A 25,022-nucleotide genomic window follows, 5' to 3' on the forward strand; every position below is an offset into this window, starting at 1 on the left:
CTCCTTACCAAATTTCATCAAAATCGGTTTAGCGGTGTAAGCGTGAAGAGGTAACAGACAGACAGAGACACAATTTCGCATGAATCATAAGTAAGGAACGAATAATAATATTGTTATTTGTATTTTACCTACAAATAACAGAAGTCGTAGTATCATAGAGTATTTTACTATTATATACGATTAACAATAAGAGTAAACATTATTTACACTAACTCCATTCTAACTGCAGCTGATATTTCTCAATTACACTCGACCTAGCCCCTGTGTGCCGTCAGAGGTTATCTATCACACATACCTATGATGCTGCGGAAATAAAATATAACCTATTATATCCCGTCGACTTGGACTGTGTTAAGGAGTTTAATAGAATATGATGCCCGCTACTCCGTTGCGCCAAAATTCGTTTATCTTGCAGGAACCGTACATTCTTCCGGGATAAAAAGTATACCATGTCCTTTCCCGGAACACAAAGTATCCCCGTATTTAAATTCATCAAAATCGGTTCAGTGGTTTGGACGTGAAGAGGTAACAGACAGACAGATGGACAGGCAAACTTTCGCATTTATAATAATACTATTGTGGATATGGATTCGACCGATCTCGATCCAGCCATCGTCGCGTCTTATCTAGAATTTAGTGTAAAGCCTGATTTCAGTTTGATAGAAAATAATTAGTAGTTTGGTAGAAAACTAAAGGCTTGCAAAAAGTTATTTCCCACATAAAAATACAACACGGACGTCGAAAAACGAAATTAATTGACGTTATATTTGAACTGTTGCAGCTCGATCCGAACTTAGATCAACCTTCGCCGAGCTGATAATAATTTAGAAAATAGATCAAGAAAAGGTTGCTTTAAAAAATGTATACTGGACGGGCTATATTTATTAAATATTTTTTATGTACTATCAGAGAAGTTGATTCCTATGCAAATCGGGGTCCTAAGTAGTTTGGTCGCGTTACGTCAAACCCAGCTGACAGATCACAATTAACATTGAATTGACATATACCAAATAACGTTTGTCTGTCAATTGCATAGGAATCAACTTCCTCGACAGTACTGACATAGTGTTAAAATATGTTCATGTGTGTGAAATTGTGAATATCATATAGTAGTTGTGACTTGTGACCAACGAGAGTCACGAAAGTCTTTGAAAATTAATTTTCAAATTCGCAAACAAGTCAATGACCTCTGTAATATTGAATACAATACTACGGCAAAAAGTTATAACCATAAAGTTAATATACCTAGCGGAATAGAGCAACAATCTCGAGCTGGGCATCTCTCTTGCTCAGGCCTTTGCGTCTCTATTCCGCTAGGTATATTAACTTTATGGTTATAACATAATAAATAATAATATTATGTATTATTATTTCAAAAACGCTACGTAAGCCTATAATAATAAATTAATAATCCATAAAAAAGATAAAAAATGTAAAGATATTAAAGACAAGTACAGCATTTGCGCGCCTACGGGCTTTACCAAAATTGATTTGCGGAAAAAAGAGGCCCGCGCCTGACGCCAATCCGCGAAAGTTACGTAATTTCTTACAACCATCAGCCTTTTAGCTTTGGCGCGTAAAGCTAAAACATTCGCTGTGCAAATACTATGTTAAAATAAACTATCTGATAGTAAAGCAGAGTTCATGGTTTAGTTAATAAGTATATTAATTCTTAACATTTTCTCTTAAAAGTTAAAAGAAACTGGCCAAAGATTTATAACTACAAGTAGGTGTTCGGAAAAACATTGATTTAACAATAAACTGAAATTATTTAGCAAAAATATTTTAAGTAAGTATATATATAAATATTTATAAATATAAAAGCATATCTTTTTCACTTTATTAACATTCAAAAACATTATTTTCATACAAAAAAAATCATAAAGTTATAATTTTCACTTGCCAAAATAACTGCTTACACCGTTCCGGTTACTGTAATTTACGGGTACGAACCCCTTAAATATAAAAGTAAGTAATTAGTTGTTATTTTTTTTAATTACATAATAATCATTACTTATTCACTAACAACACGCTATATTATGGCATGAAACAAATTGTTAAAAAGATGGTGAAATATTTTCAATTATAAATTGCGTTTTGTAAAGTAAAGTTCGCAACGTTTTGACGAATAAATAACGAACTTACCGTGAAAACAACTTCACTATGCGACACCACAAACGAAGATGAGTTGTGTGTATGCGCGCGCACCAACCCTTAGACAGAATAAATAATGAATCAATCGCATGTCTTCAATATTTTCGGCTAATCTTGCCATATTTTCACCAAAAAATACACCAAAATATTTCACCAATTTTTTCTTCCATGCATCGTGTCGTTTTGGTCAATTTGGGACAATTTTACGAAGCGTCTTCTGTACGGCTTATGCCCGCATTACAAGAGGTCATTGAACTTTACGAATAGGGTTGACACGCGTTTGGGGTCAGGATTTTTACAATAATTGATCTTGAGATTTCGTTGATCTATTTTAGTTAAGGATTATTATTTCTTACCACGTGTATTTACAGACTAAAATGTTGAACGGTCTAAAATGTTGTTTCACTTTTAAGCTTAATAGGATTATTTTTATCCGACTATGAAGCCAATAAGAAGAGTGATAGCAACATATGTGTGTGTATTTGATCCTACTTAGCGCCTAAACTTTAGACTTTTAGAACTATTTGGCTAATTGTAGAAAGTTTCAATCAAATTGTTTTTAACTTCGAGATCGCTTTTATAATATTTTATTCAGTGTTAACTCATTATGGTAGGCTTATGAAATTCAAATAAAACCGTAAGATATACTTAACTATTTTTCGTTAGGTATTTCTGTTTATTTTAAGCATTATTCATGCATGTATTATAAATTTATAATATTATTATGTAATTCATACGGTCTATTATTATCCATTTTTAGTGCCCGAAAAAAAACTCCGGGATAAAAAAAAATGCTTTGTCCTTTCCTAGGATTTTAAGTGGTTGTTTAAGATAGTATTTAGACAGACAGACAGACAAACAGACGCACTTTTGCTGTTACAACATTCATCACGATTATCATATCAGCCTATATTCGTCCACTGCTGGACATAGGCCTCTCTCAATGAACGCCAAGATGACCGATCTCCTGCTACTCGCTCCTGTTACAACATTAGTTTAGATAATTCGGTTTCTACTTTTACTCGTCAAATACCAATCAGTCTTTACGCTTTACATATATTTCTGGAGGTGTGCCTATACGTCACGAAAAGCGAAAGTATTTATAGTTTGTCGTCACAGACGGACAGACTGATTATTAGTAGCTGGCGGTATGCCATATTTTTTAACTGGCAAAAAAGATGTGTGTACATTTCTTGTTTATTTTTAAAAATACAACTTGTAGAATAAGTTCATATAACATATTATCTTTTTATTATATTCATTTCATTTTAATTTTTCATTCAGTGCATATTACAATAACCGTAGCCATTTTCATAGAAAAACGGATGGTGAATGAGGATGCAGTGTGAAACACATCTTATAAATAATAATATGCAGCTGTATTGTGAAAAAAACGTTATAATAATGTAAGTATGTCACATATTATGTACTACTAGCTATTTGACCGAGCTTTGCTCGGTATTCGATAAAACACGAATAAAATGATATTTTCTAAAAATGATTCCTAGCTAGATCGATTTATCGCCCCCGAAACCCCTATATACACTCGCACTCGCACACGAATAAGGAGATCGAAGACCTCATAATTGCGCAGAATAAACATCTTCTACAAGGCATCGACCTTTCAAGGGAAACAGTCACAGTAAGGTACAGAAAGCGAGCACGCAATCCTCATGAATTACATCCGGTAATAGAACATTCCCCTAAACTTTATGGTCGGTTTATGCAGGTGGAAAAAGTCCATCTGGGCTTCGGGCGCAGCACCATCGTGGATCAATCACCGTTGGTTCAGTGCACACGCTGCCTGGGATATGGCCATACAAAGACCCTCTGCAAAGCAGAGGAATCCGCTTGCGGATACTGCAGCGGTAACCATCCCGGGCGTGAATGCCCGGAGAGAAATAAGGGCAAACCACCCACATGCATAAATTGCAAAAAAGTGAAAAAGGGAGGAGAAGACCTGGCACACACTGCATTCAGCGAAGAATGCCAGGAGCGACAAAAGTGGGACAGGATAGCGAGGTCGCGAGTATCTTACTGCTAAGGGCAGCGAAAGGGAAAATGGGTCACACAATTCTCATAGAAAAGATGGGCAGAAAAGTTCGCTTAACATCATCCAGGCGAACCTCCAACGCTCCAAACTGGCAACAGCAGAACTGCTTAAGGCGGCGCAGGAAAAAGAAACCTCAATCGCACTTGTCCAAGAACCGTACGTCGGAAACACAGGTGTAATGAAGAATCACCCAGGCACGCAAATAATCCAGTGTACCTTGAATCGCCAAAAGCCGGTGAAGGCCGCAATAATTATCTTTGGTGACTTTGTGGAAATCACCCACGACTATCAATTGGTTACCGAAAATATTGCAGCCATCACCATTAAAGCTGGAAACACCAGAATAGGAGTGCTGTCCATCTACTTAGAGCCTGATCAAAACATCGACCCATATATACAACAAATAAAAGACATCTGCCCAAAACTGCTCACACAAAACATCATAATAGGAGGAGACGTCAACGCTTGGAGTCAATGGTGGGGAAGCAGAGTAGAAAATCGCCGGGGACAAGAATACAGTGCATTTCTGAACGAGATGGACTTCCAAATCCTTAATACCGGGAAAACGCCGACATTTGAAACCTATAGAGGTGACAGGCTGTACGAAAGCGTAGTAGACGTGACCGTCTGCAGTCCGCCACTTCTTGAAAGGATAAGTGACTGGAAAGTTGACAGAAGTTTAACTTCCTCCGACCACAATGCTATAGCTTTCAAGATACGGCTTGATAAAGAGCTAGAGCCAATAAAGCTAACGTCGACCCGAATCTATAATACCAAGAAAGCACGTTGGTCAGAATTTAGAACCCAGCTTAAGGACACATTGTTCCATAAATCCATCACACCCCAAACAGTGTCGGAAATAAGTAACCCACAAGATTTGGAAGAGATCATAGCTGTCTACATCAGTACCATCCACGATGTATGCGAAAGCACCATCCCAAGACTAAACCGAAAAAAGCACAAAACAACACCACCCTGGTGGTCACCTAGTTCACCTACCCTAGAAGAGCTAAAAAAGGAAACTCTAAGAAAAAAGAGAAGAATTCGGAACGCTGCACCGAGCCGTAGGTCCTTTGTAATTGAGGATTATCTCAAAACAAAGGACGAGTACAACAGGGCAGCAGCAAATGCAGCCACAGAAAGTTGGAAAGAATTCTGCTCAACCCAAGACCCCGAGAGCATGTGGGACGGGATCTACATAGTACTGAGGGGAACAGCGAAAAGGCAAGAACCGACGCTGCTTAGGGACAGCGTAGGAAATACGCTGAGGACTCTGTGGAAACCGACCAAGAATACCATAAAAGGCTCAGAAACATCATGGTCAAGTCAGATCCGGAGAAAATTGAAGGCCTGTCTGACGACGATCCACCTTTCACGATGCCGGAGCTGGAATTGATCCTGCAAGGACAAAATCCAAAGAAAGCTCCAGGTCAGGATGGATTAACGGCAGACATATGCACAGCTGCTATAAAAAGTGATGGGGAGCTGTTCCTGGCAATAGCTAACAAATGCCTAGACTTAAAATACTTCCCAGAACAATGGAAAGTGGCCCATGTATGCATACTCCGGAAACCAGGCAAAGAGGACTACACCCATCCCAAGTCCTACAGACCGATTGGCCTGCTCTCGGTACTGGGTAAAATCATAGAGAAACTCTTCGTCACCAGACTACAATGGCGTCTCCTACCTACACTACATCAAAACCAGTATGGTTTCACACCCCAACGCGGAACCGAGGACGCCCTTTACGACCTAGTGGAACACATCAAAGCAGAAGTAAAAGCTAAAAAGATAGTGCTGATGATTTCACTGGACATAGAGGGTGCCTTCGATAATGCGTGGTGGCCAGCTCTAAATGCTCAACTAATAAAAAAGGGTTGCCCTAAAAACATCTACGGCCTTATAAGGTCGTATCTTCAAAACAGAAAGATCAGGGTAAATTATGCTGGAGCAACGAGCGAGAGAGGGACGACGAAAGGCTGTGTACAAGGTTCAATAGCAGGCCCGACGTTCTGGAACCTCATACTCGACTCGCTGCTGCAAACTCTTGCAAAAATGGGCATACATGTACAGGCCTTTGCGGATGATGTGGTGCTGGTTATCTCAGGTTATAACGGTCAAACCATTGAACAAATAGCTAATAATATTTTGGCAATGGTTTCGGAATGGGGGTTGGAAAACAAACTTCGTTTTGCACCGCAAAAGACCAACGCGATGTTAATAACAAATAAACGAAAATACGACAACCCAATCATCTACATGGCTGACGTTGGGGTCCAATTAGTAAATGAGATCAAGCTATTGGGCCTAACTAAAGACAACAAAATGACCTTCAATGCGCACGTATCCAAAACCTGCAGGAAAGCTGCTGACATATACAAACAGCTGGCGTGTGCAGCGAAGATAAATTGGGGTCTAAACAAGGAGATAATCAGGACCATATATGTGTCAGTGATCGAACCAATCGTGCTTTACGCGGCATGTGCGTTGCAGCAGAAAAGTTGTATGTAAAAAAACAACTAAACGCACTGCAAAGGGGTTTCGCCCAAAAAATCTGTAAGTCGTACCGCACGGTATCTCTTACCTCGGCACTAATCTTATCCGGCCTTCTGCCTCTAGACCTGAGAATCCACGAAGCGGCAACCCTATTTAAAATAAAAAAGGGTACTCACAAGAATACCTACCACCAAACAGGGAAGTGGAAGCTAAAGTGGGACCACTTCAAAACCCACATCCATCGCAACTCATCATAACTGAGTACGAATGCCTGGAAGACGTAAGCCAAAGCCCCACTGATGAACACCAAATAGCCGGCCCCCAAATATATACGGATGGGAGTAAAATAGAGGGGAAAACCGGAGCTGCCCTAACGTGGTGAAATAACGGTAGGGAAACCAGACACTCCACTTTCCGCCTAGAACCGCACAATACGGTCTTCCAATCTGAGATCTATGCGCTCTATAGAGCGATCCAATTGGCAAAGACATCCAAGGAAAGCTTAATTAACATCATGAGCGACTCCAGATCGTCGCTAAATATGCTGAGAAATGCTTTGGTGACTCACCCACTTGCGATCGAAATGAAAGAAGACCTAAAATCCATAACAGAGGAAGGCAGAAAAGTGCGGCTATTCTGGCTAAAAGCTCACGTGGGTACCCCAGGAAATGAAAGAGCGGATGAACTGGCAAAAAAAGCTGCACTTACCATAAACACGGCCTCAGATTACAACAGAGTGCCAATGTCCTATATACGGAGAAAAATAAGGGAGGGAACAACAGCTAAGTGGCAGGAGAGATACCAATCCTCCTCGACCGGATCGGTCACAAAAGTTTTTTCCCCACTGTTCGAAAGGCGTGGGAAATACTAAGGCACGTTACAATAACGCCGACACACGTGCAAGCTATGACCGGTCATGGAGGATTCGCAGCATACTTGTATCGTTTCCACCTTAAAGAAGCCCCTCCTGCATTTGTGACCCAGCAAAGGACGAGACAATATTCCACCTGCTAATTGAATGCAAGGTTTGGTAGTTACAGTTCTGACTTAGAAATACAACTAGAAATGGAGTTAAGTCAGGCAACCCTCCCTACCATCATGGAAGAAAAAGCCACCAGAGAACTGTTGATGGTATTCATTAGCAAAGTCGTCTCCAGTTCATCCGCAGCAAATGGCTCAACGTTATACACAGGCCACAAAAAATTATACTATACACCGAGGCGCGTAATTTCACATACATCAACACAACATACACGAAATCAAACACAACGCACACGAGCACAAACCTCAACGTCCATACAGACACACTTCACATCAACCCATATGCCAGGAGAAACACACGCGCCAACACAATCACAGGTGCACACAGAAATACAACAGGCAGTTTCAACCACAATAATCGTAACACAGCCGACCCTAACACAAACCCAACAATTACTAGCCCGTGGACAAAACGGAGAACCGAAAATCAAATTAAGGCCGATCCCTCTTTTCATGTCAAATCCAACGGAAACATTAGGCATAACATACAGCCGTCTTTACACTCCCAACCACGTCAACATATCACCGGGACTAGCAGCAATCCTAAACGGGAGTACATCAAAGACGAGCATGAAAATGAGCAAATATCTAGCTCTCCCATCATCTAACTTCGCTGGCCAACCCTGCAAAATACTGCAATCGGGCACCAAAACGATAATAGTATTTGAATGGGACGCGCAAACAGCCTTTGAACGTGCATGTTCGTCTTTGAAGGAGTTGGGAGCAATGGGAACAAGACACAGTACCACCCCACGCATAATCAGCGTAGACGCCATGTCACTGGGACAGGACAAAGGCAGGGCTGCAAATTACTATGGAATAGTAAAAGCCTCAGAACATCATGAGGTAATCGTCTACGAGAACAGAGGGCCTAAGCTTCCTCAAAAGGAATCATGACGATCAGCCAACAGCCTCCCAACTCAACGACGAGACGAGCTCATCCTCCGCAAGTGAACGACTCCAAGCATCACGGGAGAGCAAAAAAGAGGATGAGAAAGAGAGCGATAAAAATAAAATTAAGAATTCAAAAAATTCAATGGCCAAATTAAAAGTGTTTGTGAGTTCCATCAAAAAAGTACTTTATCGTGAAAAAACCGCAATGCAGCCAAACAGTCAAGATAAAAACATCTTTTCTCAGATCAAGGCTGCATCACAAACAAACCGGCAGGCTTCAGCAATAGAGGCTTTCTTGAGGGAACCATCTCCACAAAAACCAGCAAATAAAAACAAAATATATAGAGCTGATTTCGGACAAGTGCTCCCGCCAAAACTCAGACTGGCCCAGAACCATGAAGATCATATAATAAATGCCTTCCTCGAGTTCCAGGCGATAATAAGAGCAAATAAGACCATAAAGCTCTTGACCTGCAATAAGATCATGCAGGATCAGCGAAAAAATCAAAAGCTGTTAGAAGTGAGACTCGAGGATGCAAAAGCTGCAATATACGACAATGTCACCTCCACAATTATAATGGCGATGACAGGGAAGTATATGGCGGCGCTAAGTGCGGACAACAGGTTCGTGGTTCTGGACGAGGATGAATCAAAACGGACGGGAACGCTCAAATATATCACAACATCTGAGGATCCAATAGTGGTAATAGCGGAATGTACCAGAATAATGCTGGAAAACAGGATACTAGAAATGGCAGAAGTCATATCTGGGGACCCCGAATCCAGCATGGACTGGGACATATTCGCGAAACCCATCAACTACTCGTTGGTCAATGGGGTTCCTGGATGTGGGAAGACAACTTGGATCATTAATAACTTCAATGAGGAAACAGACGTTATAATAACAACGACAATCGAAGCAGCCGAGGATCTAAAGCAAAGGCTATCGCTACGAACTGGCAACTACAACGGCAACAAAGTTAAAGATAAAGTTCGTACCTTGGCCTCTTTGCTGGTAAATGGGACAAAAGGAACCTACAAAAGGTTGATAGTTGACGAGGCCCTCATGAGCCATTTCGGCTCAATCGTCATGGCGAATCAGTTAACAGGCGCCAACGATGTCATCCTCATTGGAGATATTAACCAACTTCCGTTTATAGAGCGTGAAAACCTCTTTAAACTTAATTACAATCGTCCAAACCTGGTAACCAGCATCACCCAGGAGTTGTCTTGCACACATAGGAGCCCTATGGATGTGGCATACGCCTTAAGCATGGTCTATAATAACATCTATTCATCGAAAGAAATTGTGCGGTCCCTAAAGCTAGATAAAGAAGTATACAGGAGCGAGAATACCTAAAACCGATCTAAATACCCTGTATCTTGTCCACACACAAGAGGAGAAAGCAGCCCTCACTAATACAGGCTATGGATCGGGAATGGACTCTCGCGTCCTCACATGAAGCTCAGGGATTAACAAGTCCTTCGGTGATCATCATACAGACCAAGTCCCGAAAGCTGGCAATCCATGACAGCGTTCCTCATGCAGTTGTAGCTATATCCCGGCACACTAACACCTGTGTCTATTACACTGACACTGATGGAGACGCTGTGGCAAGCTTCATAAAAAGAGCCACGGAGGTGTCAACCGACCACATAAAAGATTATAACATGAAAATGGCTATAAAAGACAGGAACGATAAAGTCCTAAGCCACATAGCTGGTAGATTCGACACTGAACGATATCTCTTTAACACCCTAGAAACTCCACCCAGCTTGAGTGACCCCTCTCCACTAAGCCAATGTCACAACATCTAAAGGCAAAGGGTGGAGCAGCATAAATTCTAAGGAAATCGTAAAATGTCGGATCTACTGGCCGCCACACCGACTAAGACCTCACCGTTCAAAACATTAATCTTATTACTATGTAATTTATAAAACAATAAATATATATTTATTTATTATATGTATGTATTATAGTCTTCCTATGTATTATAGTTCCTTGTAGAGAGTTCACTGTTAAAGTAGCAGCGCTGAAAGACGAAAGTTTTTTTCACTTTTGTATGGGCAAGGGCCGGAGCGTCACGAGTTTCCCCATACAAAAGTGAAAAAAATTTTTGGTCTTTCAGCGCTGCTACTTTCACAGTGAACTCTCTACAAGGAACACGTACACACCCTAAAGTATTATCACTTATTTTTGTTACACCCTGTATATATGTAATATGCACAAGAATTGCTCTTTTAATTTAAAGATATAAGATCAGAGAAGTTGATTCCTAAGCAGATGGCGGACCTAAATTTTGGACGTGCTCATCCGACCGATTACAGCTAACATTGAATTGACATAAGCCGACCAAACGACGTAAGGTGTGTCAACTGCCTAGGAATCAATTTCCTCGATGGTACAATTTACAAAACTTTATGGATCACTTTGTATTTTTTAATCATATCAGCTAAGCGACATCTATTGGTGCTAGTACAAAGCTCACGCTTCAATGGCGACCACAATAATTATATTATTATAAGGTGGCTTGAACAAAAAATTGCTTTGCATCCCAACAGATGTCGTTTATTTTCTTCCATAAAAAAGTTGGTAAACATTTATCGGAACCAATAAGAGATGTCGATACGTCTCATTTTTAGTTTTTTTACTTTGTTTTAACTCTTGTCTAGCTTCCAAGTTCCAAGTATCATCAAAGAAAATGATTCTTACAGTAAATTTGCACAGAAGTAGGTATACCCTGGTTCCGAAGGTGCTGTAGAACTCTTGAATCACTATAGAGTTTCTATAGAGTCATACATGTTCAGCAATTTCGGCGTTGTTTCAATAACTAAAAGTATATTATTATGTCCATGTAACAATTGTTTTACTTAATCATCATGATCAAACAATTGTATTAATCATCATCACTATTTACGCCATGCATCATTTTTCGTAAGTAACCCAAAAAGGGGAAAATTTTCTATTTCTGTTATCAGTTATGTTGCGTTATCTATTTTTGTTAAGTATCACATTTTGCTGACGCGGACGAAGTTGCGGGCAACAGCTAGTGTGATCCATACTAGTCCATACTAATATTATAAATGCGAAAGTATCTCTGTCTGTCTGTCTGTCTGTCTGTCTGTCTGTCTGTCTTGCTTTCACGCCAAAACTACTGAACCGATTGCAATGAAATTTTGTACACAGTTATTCTAGAGTCTGAGAAAGGACATAGGCTACATTTTGATGTGGGAAAATATCTTATTTCCATGAAAATATCGATGAAAATGAATTCGCATTGCGCGTGGCCAGCGCTCATCCCAGTGGTCCTGGGTTCGAGTCCCGCAGGCGGAACAAAAAGTTTTCAATGTTCCTGGGTCTTGGATGTGTATTAAAATAAAATTTAAAAATCTTAAACATATTTTATGTATAATATTATAAAAAATCCAGAAATATATCGACGCAATGAACATTTTAGTTCTAATACGATTCAACAGATGGCGTTTTATTTTTTACTTTATTGTAACATAGAACTAATCATACTTATTAGTTAGTATGTTTTTGTTTATAGTTTTTAATACGTTAGAATATTATGTTTAATAATATAATCACTTGGTATAATAATAATCAATCTATCTTATCTTATAGAACTCCTACTGCATTTCTAATCCATACTATCCATACTAATATTATAAATGCGAAAGTATCTCTGTCTGTCTGTCTGTCTCGCTTTCACGCCAAAACTACTGAACTGATTGCAATGAAATTTTGTACACAGTTATTCTAGAGTCTGAGAAAGGACATAGGCTACATTTTGATGTGGGAAAATATCTTATTTCCATGAAAATATCGATGAAAATGAATTCGCATTGCGCGTGGCCAGCGCTCATCCCAGTGGTCCTGGGTTCGAGTCCCGCAGGCGGAACAAAAAGTTTTCAATGTTCCTGGGTCTTGGATGTGTATTAAAATAAAATTTCAAAAATCTTAAACATATTTTATGTATAATATTATAAAAAATCCAGAAATATATCGACGCAATGAACATTTTAGTTCTAATACGATTCAACAGATGGCGTTTTATTTTTTACTTTATTGTAACATAGAACTAATCATACTTATTAGTTAGTATGTTTTTGTTTATAGTTTTTAATACGTTAGAATATTATGTTTAATAATATAATCACTTGGTATAATAATAATCAATCTATCTTATCTTATAGAACTCCTACTGCATTTCTAATCCATACTATCCATACTAATATTATAAATGCGAAAGTATCTCTGTCTGTCTGTCTGTCTCGCTTTCACGCCAAAACTACTGAACTGATTGCAATGAAATTTTGTACACAGTTATTCTAGAGTCTGAGAAAGGACATAGGCTACATTTTGATGTGGGAAAATATCTTATTTCCATGAAAATATCGATGAAAATGAATTCGCATTGCGCGTGGCCAGCGCTCATCCCGGGGGTCCTGGGTTCGAGTCCCGCAAGCGGAACAAAAAGTTTTCAATGTTCCTGGGTCTTGGATGTGTATTAAAATAAAATTTCAAAAATCTTAAACATATTTTATGTATAATACTAGCTGTTGCCCGCGACTTCGTCCGCGTGGACTTCAGTTTATAGCGCGCGATGTCAACAAAATTGGTGTCAAAAGCTTTTATAAAAAACCCTGGTACCCCTTAAATCAATACAGCTGTGCAGTGTGCACACAATAAGTATTTAATTTTTTTATATTAAACTTTATATTTTATGCCAAATTTTAAAGCTTATTTAGCTCCAATTACACAACTTTACCCATAAACTATTTATCATTGATAGATTTAAGGTTACGTCACTGCACAGATAAAGTACTGAGTTATTTAATACCGTAGAATAGATATAACAATCGAAAAAAATCGAAACTTAAATGTAAGATGATACCACGTCTTATAGGAAGACTTTTGAGCAAGCGTCAGCGCGATGTAGAAGACGCACGACGCCATCTATTATGAATTGTTGGAATTAACTTAATTTGAACAAATTTACGCATTTTCACCCCCTTACAACCCTTTTTTCCAGTAAAAAAGTAGCCTATGTCCTTTCTCAGGCTTTAGACTATCTGTATACAAAATTTCATTACAATCGGTTCGGTAGTTTTGGCGTTTGGCGTGAAAGCGAGACTGACAGACAGACAGACAGACAGAGATACTTTCGCATTTATAATATTAGTATAGATTATGTGCACACTGCACAGCTGTTTTTGGGTATTTTGATTAATTAAGGGCCGCGCTTCACCGGAATGGCAGCGGCGAGGCGAGCACTTTCAGCGCTGCCATGGCCCTAAGAGGGGTACCACTTTTATTGACACCGCGCGCTATAAACTAAAGTCCACGCGGACGAAGTCTCGGGCAACAGCTAGTAATATTATAAGGAATGAAACACCGACTTTCTAAAAGAGTTTTTTTTTTTTTTATTATAAAATTACTTAAGTATCACAAAAAGTACACAATTCTAGTAATTTTATTAAAATTTTATGTAGCAATATAATAATATTATCTACTTATATTAAAATCTTTAGATAAAATACATTAAAAATTTAAAATTATCCAAATATATAGTGTAGCTGGACTTAATAATATAAAAAGAATACCTATGTTGCACTCATAAAGTTAATATAGCTAGATATATTAACTTTATGGTTGTACTATGTAATCCTAACATGACATACTTACTTACCTACTTTTAGAATTTTATCATAATAATATTTTGTAAAAAATATGTCATGTTTATTAATTTAATACAAAAATTTTATATTCAAAAGGTATTGCATTCATGAATCGAAAATATTTTTTTCTTTTTTTTACAAAGTATCTAGATAGTAGATAATTACAAATAAACAATTTTGAAAACGTATACAAATACATTGTAAAAATAATATAACATAGGCATTCTTAAAAACTTATACTAATAATAAAATGAATGCTAAGTAATACCTGTAGGCAAAATAAACTATAATTACTAATATTAATGTAAGATGTTATTGGCATACATATTACTTACTACAAATGTCGTAAGAAACAAAAATGCAAATTAAAATGCTGTCATTCCATACACAGAATAATTTTAGAATATTATGTCAAATATAATAACTTAAAATTAGAATTCTTAGGTCCGAAATCCGAATTAATAAAATAAAATGACACATCTAGAAGTAGATATGACAATAAAGTCTTAAGTATAAAGTACAATATTATAGAACACATCAACAGTTATTATTTATTATAATAAGGGCCTGTTTCTAGGCTATCCACAACTTATTTGACAGATTCTCCATACTCTATCTGTCAAGTTGAGTGGTTGATAGCCTATCCGGAAGTGGTGGGTGAACTTATCAGGAAGTGGTGACACAGGCCCTAATTAGTATAGTGTTTTATAATAATATAAAATTCACTGGGTATAATTTCAAAATATGTAAAAAATCTGAAAATGTAGGAACCATTACAGCTTATTTACCAATAAAATTTTGTTCAGGAAAGCAAACTCTGCGACATTTACATCCGGCTAAATTGCACAATATCTGCTGTCTATCAAAAACTACAATTTCTAAAGCAGGCCATACACATGGGCCAGGAATCCGTTTGGGAGTTGATAGCTTACATACCTCGCTACGCCCATGGCCATACACCCAAGGATATACCCGAGCGTGTATGTTACAGAACTGTGCAGGTTATGCCTCAACTTCAGGCGTAAGTGCATCGAAAACCTGTCAGCCAGACAGCAGATATAAGGCAATTCATTTGATGCAAATGCCTCTTGCTGTTGTAAATTGTTTCCTGAGTAGAAAAGTTAAAACTTAATGCCGTTTTGGACGCTAGCCATGATCTTGGCGGACTTATGCAGCTGCTGCTTCTCGTGTTCGGTGAGCGGTTGTCTGATAATATCGCAGACGCCGTTGTGACCCAACACGCAGGGCAGCGACAGGAACACCTCGTCGGTGACGCCTTGCTCGCCCTAGAAGTAATTGCTATTGAATTTTACACGTAAAACTAGACACAGAAAACTAAGAAATAAAAAGTGTAGAGAGATGTCCAGAATGTGAGCATTGCTGAGTCCGTCGAACGTTGTTTTAAGAAATCTTTTTTTTTACTTATCTCAGTTCAAAATTGACCTGCAAAAAATTTTATATGTATAACGGAATTGTCAATCTGTTGTTGTGTGTTTCAAATAAAAGTAATTTGTAAATACTAAGGAAATACTGAAAGTAAACTTAAAATATTTTAATAAAAATTTGGAAGCTGACATCATGAGTATTAGGTATAAACAAAATAGGAAATTAATAACGTGGAAAGGAATGTTCATAATAATATACTGAATATTATTGCTGTATTTTTTAATAAATTTAGTATAATTTTATACCTTTCAAACTATGAGTTATAATAAGGCTCTAAAGCGTTAAATTAAGGCATCTCTTTAGGAGGAGCGCCTTAAGGTTATCGCACACTACACCATAATATCTCGAGTCTAACTTATTCGAATGTAAGTTTTATGTTTCGTTATTTTGACAACATACGATGACTTGGCGATGGCGATGGATTTACCATCAATAATATGTCTTTAATAAGCTAAAAAATAAATTACTCAGTTACAGTCTGTCAAAAAAGTCATGAAATTAAAAAGTGGCAACATCGTAGTATCATCCCTTTCAAATCAATCCAAGAAAAAAGGGATGACACTACGATGTTGTCACTTTTTAATTTCATGACTTTTTTGACAGACTGTACTTTTAAATAATGTCGGTGCAATAGCCGATGCTAATGGGAAGCACAGAAAACCACTCATTGTCATTTTGAGAATGAAGAACAACCTGTTGTTTCTTCTTTGAGTTTTGAAACTTCAAACTTTTACAATATTGCGACAATTAGTGTCACTTCAGACTTACAATTTCAAGTTGACAAACTAAATCGTATAGTATGACTGTTAGCTATGGCGTGAGAGCTATATGAGATCCGAATACATGCAAGAATTTTGTGTACTTAATTTTAGAAGAGACAATAGCTGTTATTGTCAACGGCTTTAATCAACATAAAGTTAATATACCTAGCGGAATAGAGTAACAATCTCGAGCTGTCAAACGAAACCGAAATTGGCTTCATCTGTGTGTAAAAATATGTGTACGTATACACTTACGAGTACACAAGCATGATTGAACATGATATCTATGAGATTAAATTGTCAACGTGCGGCACGGGCCGACTGGACGTCAAAAACTGAGTGCTGCTGTCATGTATCACACGTCTCTTTTTACCACGCAGTGTTACTGATAGTGACATCTCGCTTGCTCAGGCCTTTGTTTCTCTATTCCGCTAGGTATATTAACTTTATATAATTAATTCGTCAATTTGAATGCAGTGTTTCGTAGCTATATTGCCATATTTTAGTGTGCGAAAAGGAACCAAATTTCAAAACGATTAAACGAATTATGTTTCCTTAGTTTATTATTCGTAGATTGAAGATTCTCACCTTCAAATAAGTAGAGACCGGATGCACACTGAAGGCATTGCTGATGATTGCGTGGCACAGCTGAGCTAAGGATAGTCCAATAGCCCACGACGTGTAGCCCTTCAGCTTGATAACCTCGTACGCGCTGTTCACCACCTCCTGGTGAAGAGACTTCCACTTCTCAGGGTCGGTGTCAGAACCGATTTTCGGGTTGATATCACTCAGGCGCACCCCGGCTACGTTCACGCCAGACCAGACGGGGACTGAAAAAGTGATATGAAGAGTAAAATGTGATGTCATGATAGATTGGTGTGAATCTATCGCTACTTGTCCCTTTTCTGGAGCGCAAGAAACCGCAGAAGTTATCGCATTCTGCAAGCAATTATATATTTCATTCAAATGGGATGCCAAAAAACACAACATGTTGCTGCAGCCGTACACAAATTGCAACGTAATGTAGATGTGATGTGATATATTCTGAAAAATTGATTCATAGGCAGATATAATAAAGGACTGAATTTGCATTCGATATTTGATTGGATTATGTCAACTCAATGTTTTTTCGAGAGTCGAGACTCGTGATCAGTTGGTAAATTAGGTAGGTAGCTGTCATCCAGTGACGGATAAGCTCTTAATCAAATTAAGCAATTGCCTAGGGTATCACGTCTGAGGAACCCTAGGCAACCTCTCCCTCACCACCATAAGAGGAAAAAGTTCAAAGACCGATTCTAGTTGAGATGCGGATAGGGGGGCCCACAGGCATGGATTGCTTAGGGCATCAAGTAGTCTTAATCCGTCACTGCTGACATCTGCCTATAACTTATAACGGCGGTTCCCAATATTTGATCTATCTCTGGTTTGGCCCTACTAGAGATAGGAATAACTCACATTAGACATTAGAGACATATATTTTATGTCAATTGTGAGCTATTCCTATCTCTAGTAGGGCAAAACCAGAGATAGATCAAATATTGGGAACGGCAGTAAGTCAATAAATTATTTTATAGTCGTTACTAGGTGTCACATGACTAAGACGAATCTACTGATATTTTTTTTAAGATTTACTGAATTTCTCAAGTTCAAATCTGATAAACAGTTAAGGCAACCCTAGTCGGGTAAAATAGCTTCGTCAACGAGTGACATTACGGCTCTAAACTCACCACTACTATCTCCGTGCTCGCCAATGATGTACCCGTGGCAGGATGTCGAGGCGACTGCCAGTCGCTCGCTCAAGAGGTACCTAAACCTCGCCGAGTCCAGGTTGGTACCAGAACCGATAACGCGGTGCTTGGGCAGACCACTGATCTTCCATGTCACGTATGTCAGGATGTCCACAGGGTTGCTGGCGATTAGCAGTATCGTGTCCGGACTGTATTTCACCAGCTGGAGAAATTAAATAAGAGATTAGATTGTTTTGTGAATTATGTGCAATATTTTATATAACTAGTGGCGCCATCTATCGAAAATCGTGGATCACCTATATAATATTTTAACAAACTGTAATTAATAATAATTTAAGGCAAAATTTCGATAATAATAAACGCCTGCGTGTTCTTCATTACGCATCAATTATTATGGATAATCTCTATTACGCTATGTGTTCTCTAACATACAGGCACAGCCTTTACTTTTCTTCACATTTCATTAACTGCACCAAAAATAGATGGCGTTCTTTTAAATTATGTAGCGCACTAGAAAATGGCAATAAAAATTACAAAAAAAAAAACAATCTACATTCTATAATCTATAGGCAAACTCAGGTAATAATTAACCAACCTTAGGTATAACCTGCTTGAGTACGTCCGTGTTTCTCTGCACCAGGTCGAGTCTGCTCTCTCCTTCCCTCTGCCTCACGCCGGCTGTCACCACACAGATCTTGGAACCAGCCGAGATCGCATAGTCTGAAAACGAAATGTAATTTATAACTGACCCAAACACCATCTAGAGTGGGAACTATACGTTACGGAAGGCGAGGAAAATTCCAAATTTGGAAAGTAGAGTTCTGCTTATCTACATTGGAAACTTAATAAAAAACAACCGTAAATTTTTTTCGAGATAAAAACTTTCTTATGTTCTTTCCCGGGACTCAAATCAAAAAATAAAAAAAAAAACTTTCAGAAAAATCGGTTTAGCGGTTTGTGCGTGAAGAGGTAACAGACAGACACACTTTCGCATTTACTATATTAGTATGGATAATATTATGCAAAGTTTGAGCTGAAAATGTAATTTAGGTACTCAAGTGTCGATTTTCAGCTCTTTGACTTGTTACGTCTCGTTAAGCCAGGTAGTCTAGCTTATTTTACTCGGTGTTCTTCATAAATTATATCGGACTATAAGTCATCGTTCTAGGCGGGGCGACAGCGTCCATATAATTCCTGCAGATTACGTAGGTACATGGGGCGGCGGAAATAATGGCGCTGCTCTCATAAAAAATATAAATCCGGCACTGTGCCTATGAAGCAACCCCTCAGAGTGCCTTAGATCAGGGATGTTGCGGATGCCGATTTTTTCACATCCGCGGATGTGAATGCGGATGCGGATTTTAAGGGGCTCACATCCGCGGATGCGGATGCGGATGTTTCGGATATAAAATATAAATTTATTATACTAGCGGGCCCGAAGGACGACGTAAGGAATTCTTAATTTTCCTAATTATACACGGTTTTTTTAAACCGCATTATAAATCTAAAATATTCTCAAACCTATTAAATAAAACACAAAACAATTTCATCTGAATCGGTCTAGCCGTTTAGGAAGAGTTCAATTACAAAAACGCGTACAGAAGATTTTTATACTTACATATTAAGATAAATGAAGAATTTATATATATTAAGTGTACATGTTCCTTGTAGAGAGTTCACTGTGAAAGTAGCAGCGCTGAAAGACCAATTTTTTTTTCACTTTTGTATGGGGAAACTCGTGACTCTCGGGCCCTTGCCCATACAAAAGTGAAAAAAAAGGTCTTTCAGCGCTGCTACTTTCACAGTGAACTCTCTACAAGGAACACATACATACCCTAAAGTATTATCACTTATTTTTGTTACACACTGTATGTGATATTAATTTGTTTTATTACACTTTTGTGATAAGTACAGAAATAATTATTTTTAAATGAAATTAATTCCCCTATTTTTAACTTTACGATTTTTTAAATTAATACTCGAAGTTAAAAAAGGAGCATTATCTATACTAATTATTATAAAGCGGAAGAGTTTGTTTGTTTGTTTGTTTGAGCGCGCTAATCTCAGGAACTACTGATCCGATTTTAAAAAAATCAGTGTTAGATAGCCTATTTATCAAGGAAGGCTATAGGAAAATGTGGAAAAAACGGGTGAAAATTACTTGAAAGGGCTTATTTTTACGCGCTAATCACAGGAATTATGTAGTTCCTGTGATTAGCGCGTAAAAATAAGCCCTAATTTTTCAAATCGGATCACCGATTTGAAAAATTATTTCAGTGTTAAAAAGCCAATTTATCGAGAAAGGATATAGGCTATATTTTATCAGGCTATGACTAATAGGAGCGAAGAAATAGAGGAAATTGTGGAAAAAACGGGGGAAATTATTTGAAAGGACTTATCTCACGAAGTACTGTAGCATTTTTTCTGTTATTTGGCACAGATAAGAAGTAGATCACGTGAAGGATCATAGGCTATTTTTTGTGGAATAACTTGTCTGTGAAATATCTAACTTACGCGGGTGAAGCTGAGCGGAACGCCTAGTATTTAATAAATAGTAAAATTGCCGTTTTTCCGAGTCAAGGCGGTTACGACTTACGTAGAGGTTCGCAAATCAAACCCACCCCTTTTCTTTCTTGTCGCAACTCGTATGACATCCGCATCCGCATGAAAATCCGCATTGATTTAATGCGGATGCGGATGCAGATGCAGATGACCAAATTTGCGCGGATGCTCCGCATTTGCGGATGCGGATGCGAATATTCGCAACATCCCTGCCTCAGATAACATAATGTACCATCGAAGAAATCGATTCATAGGCAGTTGAGGGACCTACGTCATTTGGTCGAATATGTCAATTCAATGTTAATTGTGATCTGTCAGCTGGGTTTGACGTAACGCGACCAAACTACTTAGGTCCCCGATTTGCATAGGAATCAACTTCTCTGATAGTACCATCGAAGAAATCGATTCATAGGCAGTTGACGGACCTACGTCATTTGGTCGGGTTATGTCAATTCAATATTAGTCGACATAAAGTGGCCAAATTACGTTGGTCGTCCGCCATCTGCCTATGAATCAACTTTTCGTCCAATTCAATCGTTAGTACCATTTAACCTCATTTAAACCCCAAACCACGGCCCTCCAAGAAATCCGTCGTCTACTTACCCGTGCTCGCCTGTATCTTGGCATTCTTCATGAAGGCCGATCCATGCTGCAGATCCATCATCTCGCCCTTCAGTTTGTCTTCCATCATGTCAATCAGACAGATGTTGTTGGTCACACCCTAAAAATAATCAAAATCTAAGCCTAGTATTTTTGCTTTAAAATACATTAGCATAGTAAAAAGAGGGGAAGTAAGTTATCTTCATAGTACAAAGGCACCGCGCGCGGCTTGTATGTGTGCGCCATAGTATCAATGCGTCGCTACACGGCACACAACAAAATCTCGGCGGTACCAGCCTCTAAAACACGCCGAGATTTTGTTGTGTGCCGTACGTGGCGACGCATTGATACTATGGCGCACACATACAAGCCGCGCGCGGTGCCTTTGTATGAAGATAACTTACTTCCCCTCCTTTTACTATGACATAACACTATGACTTAGCTGTACTTTAGTTCTGAGAGATTTTTACGCAGAATCACTGCAGACTGTAAGTAGATTAATATGCAGGGTATCACAAAACAAAGTGAAAATACTTTAGGGTGTATTTGTGTCCCATAACCCATTATTTACTATGCCATTATATAGAGTTCAGTGTGAAAGCAGCAGCGCTGTAAGAGCAACTTTTTTTACTTTTGTATGGGCAAATTCATGACGCTGGGGCGCTTGCCCCATACAAATCACAAATTATTATTTTTAACAAAAAATTAAAACCGACTTCCAAGGTAAAAACAATAATAATATGAACTAAAAAGTATTAAATAACTCTTACTGTATAATAGTGCCTTTTTCAGAATTCGTCTAAATCTCAACTATTTCCGAGATTCTTCATTATTTTGAAGTCGGTACCAGCTAATTTTATCGTGAGTTCAGTCAATGTCAGAATATCTGAAGCTTTTGGGACTGGTACCGACTTCAAAGTAATGAAGACTGTAGTATGTACAGAAATAGTTGAGATTTAGACGAATTCTGAAAAAGGCACTATTATAGAGTAAGAGTTATTTAATACTTTTTAGTTCATATTATTATTGTTTTTACCTTGGAAGTCGGTTTTAATTTTTTGTTAAAAATAATAATTTCACTATTTTTAGTTATCTACAAGATAAGGCTTTATGCGTAAATAACCACTACGAATGTTAACTATTCACATTATGTTACTGTAAGCGAAATTGTGGTAAATGCTTGTAGTTATCTAAGCGATGCTGCAATTTAAAAACTTTTATCTTTAAAGGTTCAGGAGTTCTGTTCAGTGCCTTTGGACCAAGAGACACCTTCGTATAATCTTTTAACCACCATGAGTCTTTTGATAAATTTCAAGGATTTCTCTCGATTGCTCATAGATCCCATCATCAGCTCACCACTTTCGTAATTATTATACAAAATCAAGATTATATTCTATACAACAACACAAGAATTTTGAAAATTGGTCCACAAACAGCGAAATAATCATCAAAAACATCTGCCTTGATGCAAAATATGACGTAAAGCACCAATATTTGGGTCATAATGTGATGACCCATGGCATAATTATGATTGTGATGATGATGATCAATTAAATTGATGTGTTGGCTGATGCTTTCAGTTGTTTAAACAACGCCGAAATCCCCGAACCTGTATCTATAAGGATTCAAAAGTTCTGTTGGGTACCTTCGAATCCAGGGTATAACCTGGTGCGAAATCTTAATAAATAAAGAAAAAAAAGGTACATACAGCCGAACGTATTACCTCCTCCTTTTTGGAAGTCGGTAAAAAATTTAGCTCTTACAGCGCTGCTAGTTTCACAGTAAACTCAATTTTTGCACTTTTTTTTTGTTACACCCTATAGAGTATAGATCTTTTAGTAAGTAATAATTATTATGTAATAAGTTTTATTGAATGTCTAAATTCTCGACTTTACATAGTTTCGGCACAGATTAATATAAATGACGCTAAACACGATTCGTCTTCAATGAACATGTAGCCTAATGTCTATCAATAGACATTTAATATTACTAACTATTCATAGCCAAAGGTTAGCGTCCGATTCTGAACTACTGAAAGGCCTATAGCCGAGACTTTTCTTTATCACTTATTTATAGAACTAGCTGTTGCCCGCGACTTCGTCCGCGTGGACTTCAGTTTATAGCGCGCGATGTCAACAAAATTGGTGTCAAAAGCTTTTATAAAAAAACCCTGGTACCCCTTAAATCAATAGAGCTGTGCAGTGTGCACACAATAAGTATTTCATTTTTTTATATTAAACTTTATATTTTATGCCAAATTTTAAAGCTTATTTAGCCCTCCAATTACACAACTTTACCCATAAACTATTTATCATTGATAGATTTAAGGTTACGTCACACACAGATAAAGTACTGAGTTATTTAATACCGTAGAATAGATATAACAATCGAAAAAAATCGAAACTTAAATGTAAGATGATACCACGTCTTATAGAAAGACTTTTGAGCAAGCGTCAGCGCGATGTAGAAGACTCACGGCGCCATCTATTATGAATTGTTGGAACTAACTTAATTTGAACAAATTTACGCATTTTCACCCCCTTACAACCCTTTTTTCCAGTAAAAAAGTAGCCTATGTCCTTTCTCAGGCTTTAGACTATCTGTATACAAAATTTCATTACAATCGGTTCGGAAGTTTTGGCGTTTGGCGTGAAAGCGAGACTGACATACAGACAGACAGACAGACAGACAGAGATACTTTTGGCGTTTGGCGTGAAAGCGAGACTGACAGACAGACAGACAGACAGAGATACTTTTGGCGTTTGGCGTGAAAGCGAGACTGACAGACAGACAGACAGACAGAGATACGTTCGCATTTATAATATTAGTATAGATTTTGTGCACACTGCACAGCTGTTTTTGGGTATTTTGATTAATTAAGGGCCGCGCTACACCGGAATAGCAGCGGCGAGGCGAGCACTTTCAGCGCTGCCATTCCGGTGTAGCGCGGCCCTAAGAGGGGTACCACTTGCCAGGGTTTTAAAAAGTTTTTAAATTTGACAAATTTTGTTGACACCGCGCGCTATAAACTAAAGTCCACGCAGACGAAGTCGCGGGCAACAGCTAGTACATAAAATATGTTTCAGATTTTTGAAATTTTATTTTAATACACATCCAAGACCCAGGAACATTGAAAACTTTTTGTTCCGCCTGCGGGACTCGAACCCAGGACCCCCGGGATGAGCGCTGGCCACGCGCAATGCGAATTCATTTTCATCGATATTTTCATGGAAATAAGATATTTTCCCACATCAAAATGTAGCCTATGTCCTTTCTCAGACTCTAGAATAACTGTGTACAAAATTTCATTGCAATCGGTTCAGTAGTTTTGGCGTGAAAGCAAGACAGACAGACAGACAGACAGACAGAGATACTTTCGCATTTATAATATTAGTATGGATAGTATGGATTAGAAATGCAGTAGGAGTTCTATAAGATAAGATAGATTGATTATTATTATACCAAGTGATTATATTATTAAACATAATATTCTAACGTATTAAAAACTATAAATAAAAACATACTAACAACTAATAAGTATGATTAGTTCTATGGTACAATAAAGTAAAAAATAAAACGCCA

At 38.1% G+C, this 25,022-nt stretch overlaps 2 protein-coding genes across 7 annotated transcripts in view; both read right to left on the reverse strand.

Annotated features, from left to right (window-relative positions):
- The window catches only part of LOC121739524 (proton-coupled amino acid transporter-like protein CG1139), a 35,817-nt gene extending 33,649 nt beyond the window's left edge, over nucleotides 1–2,168 (reverse strand). The window contains exon 1 of the mRNA XM_042132025.1: nucleotides 2,146–2,168. The gene's annotated coding sequence lies outside the window, so the exon portion shown is untranslated. The remainder of the gene's footprint in view (nucleotides 1–2,145) is intronic.
- A 13,201-nt stretch (nucleotides 2,169–15,369) lies between these two features.
- LOC121738666 (L-lactate dehydrogenase) overlaps nucleotides 15,370–25,022 on the reverse strand; it is a 46,289-nt gene continuing 36,636 nt past the window's right edge. For all 6 annotated transcript variants that reach the window (XM_042130874.1, XM_042130876.1, XM_042130878.1 and 3 more), the window contains 5 exons: nucleotides 21,444–21,561; nucleotides 18,874–18,998; nucleotides 18,258–18,480; nucleotides 17,119–17,360; nucleotides 15,370–15,609 (listed from right to left, as the gene is read on the reverse strand). In XM_042130874.1, coding sequence (XP_041986808.1) covers nucleotides 15,445–15,609; nucleotides 17,119–17,360; nucleotides 18,258–18,480; nucleotides 18,874–18,998; nucleotides 21,444–21,561 — 873 coding nt within the window. In that variant the 3' untranslated portion in view covers nucleotides 15,370–15,444. The remainder of the gene's footprint in view (nucleotides 15,610–17,118; nucleotides 17,361–18,257; nucleotides 18,481–18,873; nucleotides 18,999–21,443; nucleotides 21,562–25,022) is intronic.

This window comes from Aricia agestis, chromosome Z, assembly GCF_905147365.1.
Source record: "Aricia agestis chromosome Z, ilAriAges1.1, whole genome shotgun sequence".
NCBI classification, from domain to species: Eukaryota; Metazoa; Arthropoda; class Insecta; order Lepidoptera; family Lycaenidae; genus Aricia; species Aricia agestis.